General features: G+C 39.1%; 1 protein-coding gene across 3 annotated transcripts in view; it reads right to left on the reverse strand.

Annotated features, from left to right (window-relative positions):
* prickle2b (prickle homolog 2b) overlaps positions 1-17,409 on the reverse strand; it is a 140,238-nt gene that overhangs the window by 16,175 nt on the left and 106,654 nt on the right. For 2 of the 3 annotated variants that reach the window (XM_047348195.1, XM_047348196.1), the window contains exon 3: positions 4,043-4,226. In XM_047348195.1, coding sequence (XP_047204151.1) covers positions 4,043-4,226 — 184 coding nt within the window. Of the gene's footprint in view, positions 1-4,042; positions 4,227-10,806; positions 11,277-17,409 lie in introns of those variants that run through there. The other variant, XM_047348197.1, reaches the window with a different exon arrangement.

Consider the following 17,409-nt stretch of genomic DNA (forward strand, 5'->3'; position numbering starts at 1 on the left):
TTTGAATATTACTGCAAATATTATTGGGCGTTTATTCTATGTTTTAGCTTGAATTTATGTATTAAAATGAAAATACTTAAATGTTATAGATAGAACATAGTTATACTATATACTACAAATCTGGATGTATACTATTGAGAAACAAAGAGAGTTATCTTATGCAGATAAGATTTTAACTGCTTATACCCTTTTAACAGAACCTCACATTAAAAACCCTGAACTCTCTCTTGAAAGATCTCACCATATAGCCAGTGGTGTTTGTGCATTGCAAAGCTTCATGTGTAAGTGGACAATGCTAGTGTGCAGCAGTTACTTTTAAATACCAAGTACTGAATGCAATATACATTCTGTGCAGCTCCACTGAGATAATTAGCCATTTGTTCTTCATTTTTGGTGAACAACACTGTGATTATCTTCAGCAGTGCACATTGCATAGGAAAAACTGGCTGGACTACTTAATAGTTAGCATGACTGCCCTGAACATTAGCTACAATTTCCACAATCCTTCACTTTGCATTTTCTTAGAGGGAAGGAATGAGGCAAAACACATGCAGCCATAAAAAGGTCATAAGTCACAAGACAATAGATGCTCTTAGACTGATGGGAATGCCATGAACTTTCAAAATATTTGCTCATAAAACCTTCCATCCACTATCCATCCAATGGAGGGGACATAAATATCTGTCGCAAATGTTTTTGCAATGCTTGCACTAGTTGTTAAAAATATTAGTGATGCAAATGGGAGGAGCCACAATTGTTCAAAGATCAGTGATCAGGTCAACAGCTGACAGTTTTATTGCTCCCCCATCCTGGCCTGGAATTGTTTTAATTGTGCTCAGGTTTACTTAGGAAACAGGTCAATCTACCCTCGCTTCTCTCTCTGTTTTAAATCCATTTTAAAGCCATGGGTCCAGACCCGGCAGCTAGTTTACATTTCATTACCTGAAGCCAAAGTTCTGTACAAATATCCAGTGTTAGAGGGTTGAAAGCACATACGTCAGGCTGGACAGAAAATTAAAATCAGATTGCCGTAACTGCTGAGCAGAGGTTCTGTGTTAGACTGAAGCTCTTACATGATGATGAAAAACGGAAAATGCCCCTATGAGGACTCTGCAGAATTACATTCCTGCCCTTGTTGAACCGTAACTTGGCAACATCTAGTAGTTTTGTTTTAAACACAGGCCCTTCTCACACTGCAGCTCTGAAACACGACAAAAACACTTAATAGCATCTCCATTCGGTGGAGATTACTTTGCTCAGCTTGCATTTCTGTAAAGTGCTAGTTAAGTGCATCAATAAGATTTAAGAAGGATACCTGTAAACACACTTTTGAGGACAAATGAAGTCCCACACGAGTGCAGAGTTATCCTTCGAAATCCCTCAGATCCACGTACTTGACTGCTGTACAGCTGAGTAGAAATCTCTCATTACACAGAGAGGACACCACTGCCAGCTCAAAAGCAGACTAATAACGAGCTCTGGCTCCCAGAGTGGAAATTTAAAACCCACCATTTAGATCCAAAGCTTTAGCTTTTTGTTTAGATTTGGTCCTATGCAAAAGGTTGCTAAACAAGTTTTCACAGCCTAAAAGCCTCAACATTTCAGAGATTGCATTAACGTGGGACACATCTGTGCATCACTGAAAATTATAAATTAAAACTTTTACACATTTTAAAATTATATTAAGACCAAAAAAAAAATTTGAAAATCTCTAAGTCATTTTTGTCAATTATTGTGCCATTTCTTTCAAAGATCTACCATGCTGAGTCTGGGTTTATAAGTGTGACCCTAGGCAGAAATAAAAAAAATAGCTCCTCTCAGGTGAAAACTAGGGCCTGTGCCAGCAGCATATTGACTCAGCTCTTCAATGAAATGAAACCAGCTTCAATAAACGCCTCTATTGTCCAATTGAACCAGAGACCCTCCCACATGTGAACACCTCTGGCTCAGTGGAGCATTGTAAAAGAGGATTTTCTTCTACGTGCATAAAACTGTTTAATGTGCTGTGCAGGCTTGACTCAAGTGCTTACGAGGGCCAAGAAAACTCCTGTAAACATGTTTGGTAGCAGAAACAATAAGGAGATTATTTTAAGGGCTGGAGATATGTGATCTTTTGTTATCCGTTAGCCCGGTGAAGGCGATGTGTCAGCTCAACGGACGAGCTATTAAGCAAACATGTACAACTTCCACGCTGTGGTTTTACCTCTTAGTGTGCTGGGGATTTTAGTTGAATCCTGCTCAGTCAGTCTTTTAACTAACAGGAGTTTTACCATACTCATGTCTGCAAAAACCCTTTGTTTATGAATACATTTACAATCGCTAAAGTCAAACCACAGGTACCTTTAAACAAAATTAAAACTTTGCAAAATGAATTTTCAGTAATTCATTTTAAAAAGTGAATCTCATTTATTACTCCATGTGGTATAAATTAATATCAAGTACTTTCTGTTACTTTTGATGATTATGGCCCAGAGCTAATAAAAACTCAACACTAATGATAAAATCATATAACAGGATCTTTTTAGGCCTACTGAAAGGTCAATTTACTATACAATATATACACTCAATACTGGGTCTGGCCTCCTTTTGCATGAATTACTGCATCAATGCTGCATTGCATCAAGACGATCAGCCTGCGGTTCTGCTGAGATGCCAAGGAAGCCCATGTTGCAGCATGTCCACAAAGCTCGTCAGAAGTGAAAAGCAGTGCCCTAAAATATCCTGGTAGCTGGCTTGGCTGACTTTGCACTTGGTAAAACACAATGGACCAACACCAACTTCACATGAGACCCTTAAACAACTTGGACTATATGGCTCTCCACTCTTCCTCCAGACTCTGGGACCTTGATTTCTAAAACAAAATGCAACATTTACTTTCATCTGAAAAAATTACATTGTACCAGTGAGCAAATGTCCAGTTGTTTTTCTCCTTAGCCGTAGTAAGATGTTTCTGATATTATCTCTGGTTTAGAGTGGAGTCGGGAGGCTTAACACATGAAAAGTATACTAAATACGTATGTGTGGTGGCCCCTGAAGCACCAACTCCAGCTGGAGTCTACACGTTTTGAATCTCTGCCGAATTCATGATTGTGGTTTGCTTCATAATGCTCTCAAGGTTGCAGCTACCCCTGCTGCTTGTGCAATATTTTTCCTTCCACCCAACTTTCCATTAAAATGCTCACATACAGCACTGGAAAGCAAGTTTCCTCAGCAATGACCATTTGTGGCTTATCCTCCTTGTGGAGGGTTTCAATGACTGTCTGCTGGATAACTGCTAAGTCAGCAGTCCTCCCCAATAATGTGTTTCTGCAACCAGTAAAAGACCGATGGGCTTAATCTGCCAGGAGACCATAGGTATGATAAAGGTTTCCCGTTTGAAATAGCATAATGAGAGCAAGCATAGGCATTTTGAAAAGGATTCTTGTTACATCCGACAAACAAAAAGCAACAGAGAGGTCAGCCAGAGTGGTACGAGATGTAAAAACGTTTTTCATTGCATTTTGATTCCTGAGATCTTGACATCTTTGATTACCAAAGAATTCTGGGGTTGACTCTTTTGGTTAAACTGAAAGGGACTTTCTATTTCTATTTTATTTGACCACTTATGTTATTTGTTAAATTCCTGAGATGGTTAAGTTATTTTGAATATGACTATTTTATGCTGTGTGGCTTGACTCTAATAAACGGACCTTTGATTCATTGAAAATTTTCTTTGTGGCCCTTTAATATTTGCATTTGAATACCCTTATGTATATCTTCTGTTTTATAAAAAATTTTTATGAAATGAAATAAATGCTCAAAAAACATGGCTCTGTGTATGAGTTTCACTTTTTGAACTGTTCTTTTCAATAATGACTTATATGGATGTACCTGTATAGCCCATCACTGTACTTTAGTCATAACAATTCAAACTTTGTTAGGAATGTAGCCACACATACTTAAAGCAACAAATACACTCTAAAAACAACAGTGTGTAGCTTCAATGCCTTCGAGTGTTTATGCTGCATAGTCCGTATCAAAACAAGTGGAGACGTGCAGAAACCTGTTCAGGTTTGAGTCCCAGCGGCACCCAGGCATACTCCTCCAGGGCACAGCCTGAGTCGTCGTCCGAGGTTGAGTTCCTCTGGAAGTCGTACATCAGCTTGGTGACCGTCTTCTCCATTTCCACCGGCATGACTGTCACTGCATGCTCTTCACGCCGACACTTGCAGTGCACACAGATCTTTCTGCAATTGGACAGACACAGACACTGGTCAAGCAACTCCCAAGTATATCCAGACCTGCTGGATTATTGAACAAAAACAAAATAAGTAAATTGAAATAAATATTAGTGATTAATGGACTGATGATAAATACTCTGTAAACATTAATACAAAGCTATTAAAGTAATTGGAATAGTCTCTCAAGAAAAAACCCTGGGTCTCTTGAGTTTAAACCAGCTTGAATAAAGATTCTAATTCTGGCTGTCACACCAAAATGACGGCACCACAAACAGAGCTGAACATGAAGAAAGACTCAAACAAGCTGTAAAACACAATACAACCAGTAACAGTGATAGAAAACAGAGCTTTGGAAGAAGCAAAATGTACACAGCAGGCTGCTCAAACACTTCCAAATGTTTTAACCAGAACACATGCACCATTAGTACACATGTTTCTGTTACAATACTTGTCTTTGTTTATTCTTTATGTATATCCATGGGTATACAAAAACCATTACTGAAGGTTTCATTTTCTGCAAATGTATATCAAACCTATGGAGATGAACACCCAAGAATGGCTTGTTAGATAATAAAAGGGATGTATATATATACCATAAGTCAACCTATTTTTTTCTCTTATAATCCACCCAATCTGTCTGCGGAAGATAACCGAGGAGACGATGTTTGCATACCGAATTGAGCGTCCTTGACAGACCCAGAAAATGGAAACTGGGTGGCCAAAAGGTCGCACTCCACTAACCCGTATCCCCCTCAGGCAGCTAAACCAAGAAGGCAGAATCTCATTACCTTCCCAGATGGATGCCTTGTCTGACAGTCAGCACTACGAAGAAGCTTAAGGACACCCAGAACACTGTTTGACACTCTGATGCCTCCAGTAAGAGAGGATCAGTTGCCGGGTGTGCACACATGTACATGCAAAGTAGACAGCAAAATGGCTAACTCACCAAGCCAGTATCAACTGTACTCTGAGGTGAGCAAGGGTGATAGGCGAGAGGCGGGATATACCCTGGACAGGTCGCCAGTCCATCGCAGGGCAACACAGAGACATACAGGACAAACAACCATGCACACCTAAGAGCAAATTAGAGAGACCAATTAACCTATCAGTCATGATTTTGGATTATGGGTGGAAGCTGGAGTACCCGGTGAGAGCCCACGCATGCATGGGGAGAACATGCAAACTCCATGCAGAAAGACCCCCGGCTGATTTTATTTTAATGAAATAATCAGCTATATGAACACTGGTTTCACAAACTACTCATTTATTTATTCATTCATTAAATAAACTGAATTGAATTTATTGGATTAGGGCAGCATTGGCCCTCAATATCCTGATAGCATGATGTGCTCAGTAAGTGTTAACATTTTGTAAAATCTCATCTTTTCTTTAGATTAAGAAGGCCCTTCTTTTCTAAGATAATACACCTCAGTGTATTACAAAGTAATAATATAATTGGTTAATAAACACCTGACTAACATGTCCCAACTGGCCAGGAGCGATTTAATCATTAAGAGGAAAAGTTAAATAGATGTTAAGTGGGAGATGACCTTCATTATCACTTAAGATTCATTTCTATCTGCTAGAAGCCCAAGTATTTTCATCAGCTCCCAGTGCAGAAAGGCAGACCTCAGCAACTTAACACTTAACAAACTGAGCCCATACATTTTAACTAAAGATCCCAAGTGCCCAGATGTTGTTGCAATAAATATTATTTATGAAGAAGTGATACGAAAGATAAAGTCAATTGTGCACCCTGGGAAGGAGGATGAAGTAAAATTCAACTCATATAGCAAGGTGCCACAGCTAGGAGCAACTTGAGGGTCTAATAACAGAACAGCACCTTAAACATGGTTAGCTCTTTAAAGCTAACTAGTTGGAGGGAACACTATATGCTGTAAGGATGGTATCTGAACTAGGGGTATATGTATGTGGAGTCTGGTAAGCAGCTTTCCTAAGCATGTGACTTTGTCTGGTGAAGTCAGTGTAAACTGTATAATGGGCCCTGAAATAAGGGTGCATGCTTTCAGCTTGACACCCTGGTATCAATGATTGAGACTCTAATATTGAAGTCAGAAAGGAAGCATTTTGGGTTGCCCTCCTGTGTTGGCAAAGTTTACCAAAAAAGACGACCCATCAGGCTAGCCAACAACACTCTGCTGCAAAAGCACTGAAGAAGCCTCCACCATTTTAAAATATTTATCCAGCAGTACTTTTGGTACTCGGTAGAAAAAAAAAAAAGACAGAGTTATAGACAAGACAAGTACAACTTGCAAGCACTCTGAGAATAGCCTAACTGGCTCACCACTAGTGGAGGTGCCACCATACTTTTAAATATATTAATGTATAGAGGTCACCCAAAGATCACTGCCCTAATGTCATGTCAATTATTTTTAATACTTTATCAGAGTTTATTTGGCATATAATGTACTAGCCTTCTCACAGCAGGCTGACTGGCAGTGCGCAAAAATAAATGAGACAGGGGCAGTGCAACCTTACCCTATGTACAGCCAGAGAAAACCACCGTCACTCTGGCACTTTCTCTGAATTTCTCTGGACATTTCTTGTTTCCCCCCCCCCAAAGTACTGGTATAATCCCATTTTGCTTCACTTACGTATACCAAAGATGTTGCATTGTCTCATCTCATTAGCTTGTTGCATCGTTAATCTATAGTAACAGCACATGAGGAGATGTGGGTATTTGTTCCATTCCTCAGACATGCTCTTAGCAACCTAAAAGTTACGCCTCTCTTCGGCTGACACTGAGTTTTCTTGGAAAGGATGACCTGAGCTGATGTGAAGGAAAGCATTTCACGACCCTTCGCCTCAGTTTATTTGAAACTCTGTGAGGAGGGTCTTGTAACTGTTAAAGGAAAGCTCCTCTCTGACCCACTCTCACTTTCCAGGTTGTTGAGACCCCCCCGATTCACCTAGAAAACATCTCAATCTTCCTTTATCATTTTTAAGTACGTGTTTCAAACCTACAGGGCCAGTTTCTCTTTCCTTCCCCACGATTTACATCACGTTTTATGGACTTGCTCGGGATTTCCCCTCCACTGAAACACAATCCCTGAGCTCCACCATGCAGGCTTCATGATTTCAATTAGATCAGATTTAGTGGCTCTGGAAATACAAGTCAAGTGCATCACCAATGCCTCGTAAATGATTTGAGGTACACAGAAGGAAGTAAAGGGGCCCGTTTCCACTTTTAAATGTTGCCGGCCTATTTTCATCCCAGGGGAGTAGTAAATGCTGGCACATGATTGGTGAGCTCGAGTGTAAGGTTTACTTAAGTACTTGGGGGGTATGTTGTTAGATGGCAGTCGCTGTGACCATGATGTCAGTGGACAATAATTCACAGTTTCCAGTTAATTATCCTCATCCAGCTTCACAACTTTGGCCCTGTTACCCAGGTTCTGGGTGATTTTAACATGTAACCAGAGTCTGATGGACAACTCTACACCTGTCAGATGTTCCTAAGTGGTTTTAGGTCTCTGATGCATTATCTCCTTTAAGCCTAGTGTTTAATTAACTGGCTTTTATAAAGAAAAATTGTGATACATTATCCTCACCCAGACAATTTGAAATAATGCAAAGGTTTGTATATTGAATTAATTCTTTAGACCATAAAATGGGCTATGATTTTAACGCCAACATTGGAATTAGGTTTAGAACGGTTACTGTTAACAGAGTATACCAAGTCTTTGAAAAGTTATGGGATTAAAAACAGCAACAACTATGATTTAAAGTTATTTAGTTGGGATGTCAGAGAAAGGACCAGGGTGAGGGTGTTTTCTCCAGCTATCTGCAGCAATGTGGCAGTGCTGCCCCTCACCCACCTGTTGTTGCACACTGTCAGTTACCTAGAGTTACCTAGCTGAAATGGACTTCTACACGTCAACACTTCTTGGCTTACAACAACAAAATCCTGCTTCAAACGGCATTAAGGCAAGCAATAATGATACTGATTACAACAAATCCAAATTTTCTGGCTTTTTTCTTTCACTGGTTTCATCACTATGTCCCCACCACTCTTTGTGAACTTTAGTATTACAGCTACAACATACCCGCATTAAGTTTGGGAATCAAGGGGAGTAAAATTCTAACAAGCCAAAAGTGTTAATGTGCAGAACTTGCCCACAAGGCACTCAAAATATAATATCCCACCAAAGACCAAAGTAGTAATTTGTGATTGCCACATTGACATTGAAATAACAACTGTGATTCGTTATATTGTGCAGCTCCAATTTAAATTTATCCCCAACTATTGCTTTGGACAGCTTGAAGCAAAACACCTATTCTGCTCTCAATCTTGAGCGGCTCCTCACACCACTGCAGTTTTTCCATGGCATCACCATCGTGGATCAGACTAAAATCCCATCATAATGAGGCCACTCCTCAGAAAACAGGAAGCCAGAAAAGAGAACAGCTGTGTGCCTGAGGGAGCCAAGTCTTGTGTTGATTTTTATTTTTTTTTCTGATTTAACCTTGTTATCTTTGGAAGAAGTGAATGGAGAGGACTCTTTAACTGCTTTTTGTTATGGAATTGCAACGTTTCTCATTAGAATTGTGAGCAAATCAACAATGTAGAGAACAAACAAAGCTTCGGGATGTATGGGCTGTGATGTAGTGCAAGATGATAAATGTGGAATTGAGAATCATTCGGAGTTAATGAAAGCTAAAACAAGGCTGAGGTGTTCCTGACAAGAATCCACCCGAACAAAGATTTTTTTCCTTTGGAAGCCAATTAGCAAGAGCCTGATGCAATCTGTTGCTGAGGCCAGAGATTAAACCTGCTACCACCTGTCAAAACCAGTTTTAGATTACAGATAGCTGAGGACCTGCCTTCTTATCAGACATTCTCTGGGTCATAACTGAATAGGTTGCCAAGCACAGTCCCAGATGAAGAACAACTAAAACACAAATGTTATTTTGGTTACTTTGAAATCATTGATGAATGTTTGCACAAATATGTTATGGACCACAAACTTATTTCATGCTTTGTCCAAAAAATTGCTGTAAGAAAGGCTGTTGACAGAATTGTTCAAAAGTAGTTGTTTGATTGGCCCTGACTGAAACTTTTTGTGATCAAGAGCTACCAGAAGGTGCTGTCATTTTGATGTGCAAGTTGTAACTGAGTGAAAGAAACTCAAAGTTAGCCAACTGCAGCATCAGGAAACTGTTTTCTATATGTTAAGACGTATCTGTGGTATACTGAGGCTAAGTGACAACGAAAGAGAGCGATAATTACAGTAAATAACAGGAAGGCTGAACGTATTACAGCAAAGTTGCACTGTTTTAACCTATTGAGCTCTCAATCTCTATCTGTTGTGGAACATGCTGGATTTTCTAACCCCTGTAGCCTTTTGAAAATCTCAAAGTTTCTACTTTCTCCAGACACTACACATGGAAATCACTGTGCTAGCCATTCTGACCATGCTAATCATTAATTCAAGTTATAAAAATTGTTTAAAATATTCTAAAATATTAAAGCAAATCTCTATTTTACATTGATTGTTCTCTCACACATGCAGTGTGACATCACCTCTGTTCCTAATATGACAGCTCATGGCAGCAAGGCCTTAAAGCTGGCACATTACATTACAGCTGAAGACTTTAATTTCTATGGTCCAGCGTCTGATAAATGAAGTAAAAATATAATAATAATAATTTAAAAAAATAAATAAATAAAAATCACACTTTTTAGGTACATTTACACATTAAACCGAACCCCGTTCATGATTTAGTGTAGCTTAATAAGTGCCACTACTCTGTAAAAGTTAATGGCAAATATTACTTCTTCAACATATTGGAAGCGAATGTGATAAACACCAATAGCTGGTTTAGTATTAGTTTGGTTACTATTTGAGCTGCTCTCAGATCAGTGACACTGTAGCTTCAGCTGTAAACCACTGAAAACACATTATTCATTATTTACCCTTTCACTCCATTCTAGTGCTAATGAAGTGTCCCTCTTTACTGCTAAACAGTATGTAATATGTAAACCATCTTCACTGTTCAATTAGTCGCTATAGAGTCCTGTAAAAACACGCTCCAATTCGGTTTCACTGCTGCTGTGGGCTAGCCATCACTAGTTGAAAACAACATTTAGAAGAAAAATATAGAAGAAAAATAAAGGAATGTAGCAGTTATTTAGCGTTAAATGAGGGTTATCGTGCAATCCATATGGCACAGGGGCAAACACACGGTTCACAACCCACATGAAGTTAACCACTGCGCTGCAGGGGGTGGGGTGGGGGGATTACCACCAGTGGGAACACGTCCACACAGTGAAAACCACGATTTTTAAAGTGCACACAAAATGTTGGAAACAGGTGTTGATCCAGGAGAAAAAAATAGTAATATTAATAAAGGAGATGTGGTTTAAAAAAGGAAAGCGAAGTTAGAAACACTATCCAACGCACATTTCAAAAAAGGAGAGGTTTTGAGGTTAAAAACGTTCAGACGACACATTTTTAACACAATCTGTGCGCTTTTACGCACTTGGATTTCCGAGAAAATAGTTTAACGCTTGAGTTTACATGGCTTAAAAACAACCCAGGTGAAAGAGAAAAGTGCTGCGTACCTTCTTACAACCTGAGACGGACTAAAGCCATGATCCAAAGCTGACTGCTTGACTTGCTGCGGGCTTTAAAATAAACGCTCCTCATTGTAGAATCTGTCGCATAACTCCAGCGACACAGCGGTGCCACGAAGGCGCAGCAGCCTCACCCGCTGTGTGATCCGCACCTCTCTGCTACATCTATCCCGCCCTCCCGAGGAAAGAGGGGATAAAAATTGCCTTTTGTCAACCCCCTCTGCTCTCTGCCAAAAACACGCAGGAGTTCAGAAAACTACTGTAAACAGATTCCTCAAAGCGGTGACTAAAGAAGAGCGTAGAGTCCAACAGAGATAAATTAAGTCCCACTAAATGAAAAGAAAACTCCTCTGATTTGAAAAGAAAAATGTTTCTACAGAGAAAAATCCGGGTGGACTCTCAGTGCGCTTAGGAACAGTCCATTAGAGCCACTCTTCTTGTTGCAGCACACGCCACTGAGCAGCAGCAGCGCTTTAAACCCAGTACGCTTGTTATGATGACGTCAAGTCAGCAGTAGTAACTAAACTATTTCTGGTTGCCCTTTCAAAATAAAAATAAAAAGTCAGGGCACAGCAAACCGGTCTTACATTATTTGAAATCTTGATACAGAGTTTCTGGCATCAAAAAAATTCCAAAGTTTTAAAAGTTATTATTTCAAAACCCTTAAAATTTTCTGTGATGCCAAAAGTTTAAAGTTCTTTTATCAAGATGTCAGAGAAAGTAATACAGAGTTGTCCTTCCCGTTTCCCTACCTGTTACTGAGCACTGCTGGTAAGCTGGCTGAAACATGAGAGCCATACTATCTCTCTGTTTGAAAATATTTCTAGTTGTAAATGACAATCATGGCTTGCAAACCAGAGGAGCGCAACCCATCATGCTTATTAACAAAAGATGTTTTCTAACTATAGCTGGTAAGCTTTGGGTGGCATGTTTGTTATGGTCCAACTGCTGGCTATCAGAACAGATAGAATGACTAATAAATCAGCTAAAATCAGCTTGCTAAACATGTGTGTTCAAAACATGGAACATTGTGTTCAATAAGCAAGGGAAAAACTACTACTAATGTTGTAAATATTCAATATTGTTGTCTATGTATAAACATCAAAGTCATCATGAATATTATGATTACTGTAATGATTAATATGTTATATCACTTCAGCTGTCATAAGAATAGTTGTTGGTTTACAGCTTTAAACAAACGTTGTTATGCACTTTAGGTCAGCTGACTAAAATGTTTCCACTTACAAAAAACAGGCAGGTTTATGATTATTTTTATTATTATTATCATTATACTGCAAAAGGGGAGAGTTCAGTCAAACAAAGTCTATATCTAGAATCATGACATAAGAATGTATATAGTTTTTAAAGCTATGCCACTTTTAAGTGAACAAAACTAACATTTAACAATAAACAACCCCACTTTCTCCTGTTTGGTTTGTTCAGAAAACTCAGTAATGAATGAGTAGTCTATTTAACAGCAACCACTATAGTTAAAACTAATGTAAGGATGGAAGCAGAACCTGAGGATTTTAATATGTAGGGAATGTTTCTCTTAAACAATTAAAATGCTATATATTCAATAGTTAGGGGCTACTGTGGGCTGTTGCTGAAACATTTATTTAGCATGTTTCACCATTTACAGACATTAGTTAAACTTTATCTCAAATTGTACATTCTTAGATTTAAATTAAATGTTTACTAATTACTACAGCTAGTGAGAAACATCCCTCTTTTTAAGTTCTCAAACAAAGCTTTATTTTGAAGGCATCTTGGTCAACTTCCTGTCTGACTCTGGAATCTGGTTGGCTTCACACAACCTCTGCCTTCTCAGTCCTGCTTTCTCTGCATGTTGTGATGTCAGCAACATTGGTGTAATTAGCAGCCTGAGTTGCTGGTGCTCTGGCAGAATTTCCATGAGAATTAGTACAGTTCCCTGAATGCACCATCTCAAGACAGGAGGAGAGACAGTAGAGAGAGAGGAATCCCCAGGAAGCTGAGCTGCATGGAAGCACAGCCTCTGTAAACACAACAGGGCTGCTTAACATAAGAAATGATCATTAGCTGGAGAAGAGACAAAAGTCTCGCAGACAAATGAAAAATCACAGAATTGTACTGAAACCCATTTAGCAGTGCCTCAGTGAGAACCACTGATGTTTCAGGCCAATGCATAAAATGAGACCAGCGGTTATCAAACCTTTTAACTTCTTATCCAAATAAATTACCACGGACAGAAATTTGACCTCATTCATTTTAAGTATACATACATTCATTGCTAATAAGCCAAATATACAAGCATCAATAACTACAATACTGCTTTTATCAGTGTAAGTATCTTGTGTTTATTACTTATGAAACAGTTATGGCAAAATATGCTTTTAGGTACAATTTTCATCTGAAGATCCATAACATACCATTTTGTGACCCATAGTAAGCTACTGACCTCCACTGTAGGAATCACAGAATAAATGTGTAACTACAATATGTCATTAGTTTTAAAAGAGATTATAATAAAAAGACCGGGCAAAAATTATATCCATAGGATGTTCCAAGGGGAATACCGCTGCTGACCAAAAAGAACACAAAGAACCATCTCACATTTCACATAAACCATCTTGAAGATTCCCAAGATCTTTCTCAAGATAATCAGTGGGGCAATGAGACAAATGAGGAACATTTTTAAAGGTGTTCTACCTGTTACATGTGGTGGAAAATTGGGCAGTTCGCTGCTTCAGGAGTTGGCCGACGCCATGTAAAACTAGTGGTCTAATTTGCAGCAGACTACATCACATAGCTTTTTTTGTTTTGTAAGGACGATTGAAAAAAACACCTTGAATAACATTCCTTCATGCACAGATGCAAAACACCATTACACACACACAAATATATATATATATATATATATTTGTGTGTGTGTGTGTGTGTGTGCTTGTGGCTCTGAAAAAATGCCCATTAGAAGAGTTGGATAACCCCTGCCCATGGCTCCGCCACCAGAGATAAGCTGTCAACATAAATAGCAACAAATGTCCCCCATCCAAGCTATTGCTCCAATGATTTTAAGCAACTTCTCAATGCTTCTCAAGCCCAGTTCCTTAATCAGCTTGCGTCATTGCTCATATATTTCACAGATTAATTCTTGTCCACAGACAAACCTTCAGCAGTTCTGAGAATGCTGCACTCTTCACCTTTTGGATACTGATCCTCGAGCTCCCTTTTTTGAAGACTAAAGGCCTGTTTCTTAATGAAAGCCATATTTCAGACCCTGGCATTCCACACACACGTGGCAGGAAGAAGCAAACATAAGGATGTATTATCACCAACTCTTTCCAAACATAACGGTATCAGTTACAGCTCCGGCTGCACTTGGGGCCTTTCCACAGGATTTTACAAGGAGCCCTTAAGTAACACCGACCTGCACTTGGAGCAACCACAGAAGGGGTCACTCAGATTAAGGGCAGCCTTTATTCCTGATAAGTCATTGCTCTCCGCAATTAAACTGTTTCCAGAACTGCAGTGAACTGTTTCAAATGCCGTGAGGGGCTGAATAAAAGCGTCAGGGCCAGTTTAAGGAACATACCTCAGATAGCATTGCCTGCATGGACTCATGGCACGCACAGAGTACATGCTTGGTAATTTTAGACTCTGCAGCTCTGAGTATAAACATATTAGAATTTTAAATCAAAGCAGAGGGTGAGCAACATTGTTCCTTGTAGTTGGGAGCCTGTCTAAAGTACCCTTGTAAATCTTAGAGGTAAAGAAAAAACCTTATCCTACAGGAGCATTTCTCATATCTTACCAGTAAAGGAAGTGATTTATATATTATCTGATACAGCCAGGTACACACACCTGATAAATGCAGAGTCCTTTTCTTATTTGAAGCATTGCCAGCATCTTAACATAGCCTTTGCTTATTCCTTTTTTAAGGAACAACACTCTTTCCTCCTTTCATATGGCAAATGCTGATGGCTGTCACTCTAAAGTCAACACACGAGGCAGCTGGGTCTCACCCCAACAGCTGATAGCTCTGGCATGCTGGGAGTAAGGGAGAAAGATCAACGCATAGTTTTTCTTCTCACCACTACAGAATGTTTCTAAAGTTCTGTCCCAACTACTAAAGAGTTGTTTGTGGTGCCTGTGTCCATGTGGGCCTAATAGTCTGTGTGCAGTCTAAAATCTAAAACTTTCTAAATCTAAAGTAAACAAGATTGTTTTAACCCAACCCTGCACTGAGGTAAATAAAAAAAAATGTGGAGGAATTTTGGCCCCCTCTTCTATTCAGGATTCTTTTACTTCAGCCACCCTGAAGGGTTTCTGTACATGAACAGCCTGTTTAATCGGATTTAAGCCTGGACTTTGACTAGACCAGTCCAAAACCTTCATATAGTTTTTTTAAAACAGTTGAGAGGTGGATGTTGTGCTTTGGATTATTCTCCTACTGCAGAATAGAATAGAAAATAAAATCTTGTATTGTCATTGTCACAAGAATAGGGCAATTTATAATTTATGGAAAAAGAAAAATAGAAGTAGTTTGTTTAAAACATAAAATGAAAACACACGTACACACATTCCACTGATTATTACTGATTATTGCATCTCCAAAGTGAGTTTGGGCTTAAGGCCAGAATTCACGGTTCCATCAATAAAAGTACATTGTCCAGATCCTGAAGTAACAAAGCAGCCCCAGACCAATCACACTACCACCACCATGTCTGATTGTTAGAATGATGGTCTTTTGCTGAAATTCTGTGTTAGTTTTATGCCAAACATAATGAGACACACACCTTCCAAAGGGTTCCACTTTTGTCTTGCCTTTATGTTCTTGTTGGTCAGCAGAGCTTAGAGTTCTCTCATGGATGCAATTTTTTGCACAACTTATTTCTTATTGTTGAATCATGAACTCTGACCTTTACTGAAGCAAGCGACATTTGCAGTCCTTAAGATGTTGTTGTAGGTTCTTTTATGACCTCCAGGATAAGTAGTCAATGAGTTCTTGGAGTATTTTTTGTGGACCAGCCACTACTGCAGGATCACCACTGTTCATCGTGTTCTTCCTTGTGGATAATGTTTCAAACTGTGATTCACTGGAGACCAAAAGGCTTAGAAATAGTTAGGTTATCTGGCAGTAATCAGACCTGGGTGTGGCTACTGAAATTGTGCAAAGTTAAAATAAAATAAAATATTTTTTTGTTTGTTTATTTATTTATTTGGGTGACTTAATTTTTTTAATGTGTTTTCCTTAATTTAAACAATTATGTCAAGGTCAGGTTATTCAATCAGTAAATGATCAGTACAACTAGTGAGCTTACTGATTGGTAGATGATTGTTTGGCAACGCAGTACTGATTTTATTTGAATTGCCATGTAAAATAAATGCACGAACATGTTTCTTTTTTACCTCATCCAAAGTGTGCTTTTGATCATTTTTCAGCAACTGTCCCCCAACCAAGTCCCCTTTCTAAAAGTTAGCAAGAAGTCTTATGCATGATGTAGGCAACATTTTCTCAGGTTTTCTCACTTATGTGTGCCATCCATCTAAAGGTTTTGTCGTTAGTTTGCACCACTTACCAAAACTGAGGATAGAGCTGCCAGTGAGTCTTGGCTAAAACACCAACATAATTTTGTAGGTTTTCCCAAAAGCAAAGTAGAAATCATGTGGGCTTACTATGGGTACTCCACCAAAGAGACTCTGTAGCCATGTTCCCAGGAGATAAGTGGCCATTGTTCACCCTGTGCTCAACAGTAACTGGATTAATTCTTCACGGATCGTGAAGTAAAATTGTATTTGTCCAAAGGGAAGGAAATGGAAAGGAAATGAGGAGACCGGCCAGCTTGGCTGTATTTCTAATTAGCTTGGGGGTTCGTTAGCACATGAGCTCTAGTTTTGCAGCCTTACTGATACTAAGGCCTGAGTAAGTCATTAAGCCAGAGAGGGAAAATAAGAGGATATAGGCAGAAAAAGACAAAAAAGGGTGAAATGGAAGCAGACACAAAGAGTGTGGACACTTAGTTTCACGCATTAAGGCCCGGGGCAATGAGGTGACCTTGTGCAATAACTCCTCATGGAGACTAGATGCTATTTTTTACCTCCTCTGGCCTACTTTTACAACTGCTCTTCTTCAGCAGAGAAAGACACCCTCTAAAACTTAAACCTTCATCTAACCATCAGATCATCTATCTCCACCCCAGACAGAACTCTTCAGTGTTAGGCAGCTCGGTCTTCAACTTGCTGTCGCCAAAAAACGCTTTTTTTGAAGAGTTTGTCATACTGTATGTGCCATTGGACCTTGTTTTAAAATCCTTTTTAATGTTTGCTCATTTAAAGAAAAGAACAGTCAGTGGGGAGGAACAGTGGAAATATTGGCTTTGATGCAGTAGAATTTGATCAGAGGTTAGTGAGACAAAATGAAAAATACACTGACATAACTGGTATTACTGTATTGCAGCTTAAGAAGTCTGGAAACTGTTTAGGAGAGAAAAAGCAGCTTTCTTTTCACTCAGCAACCACATCTGCAAAAAATAACAGTCTGATTTAAAAGGTGCTGTAAAGCATCACATAAAATTCTCCTTTTTCTCTCCCAGCAAGGCACAAAGCCGC

This window comes from Girardinichthys multiradiatus, chromosome 20 (genome assembly GCF_021462225.1).
Source record: "Girardinichthys multiradiatus isolate DD_20200921_A chromosome 20, DD_fGirMul_XY1, whole genome shotgun sequence".
Classification (NCBI taxonomy): Eukaryota; Metazoa; Chordata; class Actinopteri; order Cyprinodontiformes; family Goodeidae; genus Girardinichthys; species Girardinichthys multiradiatus.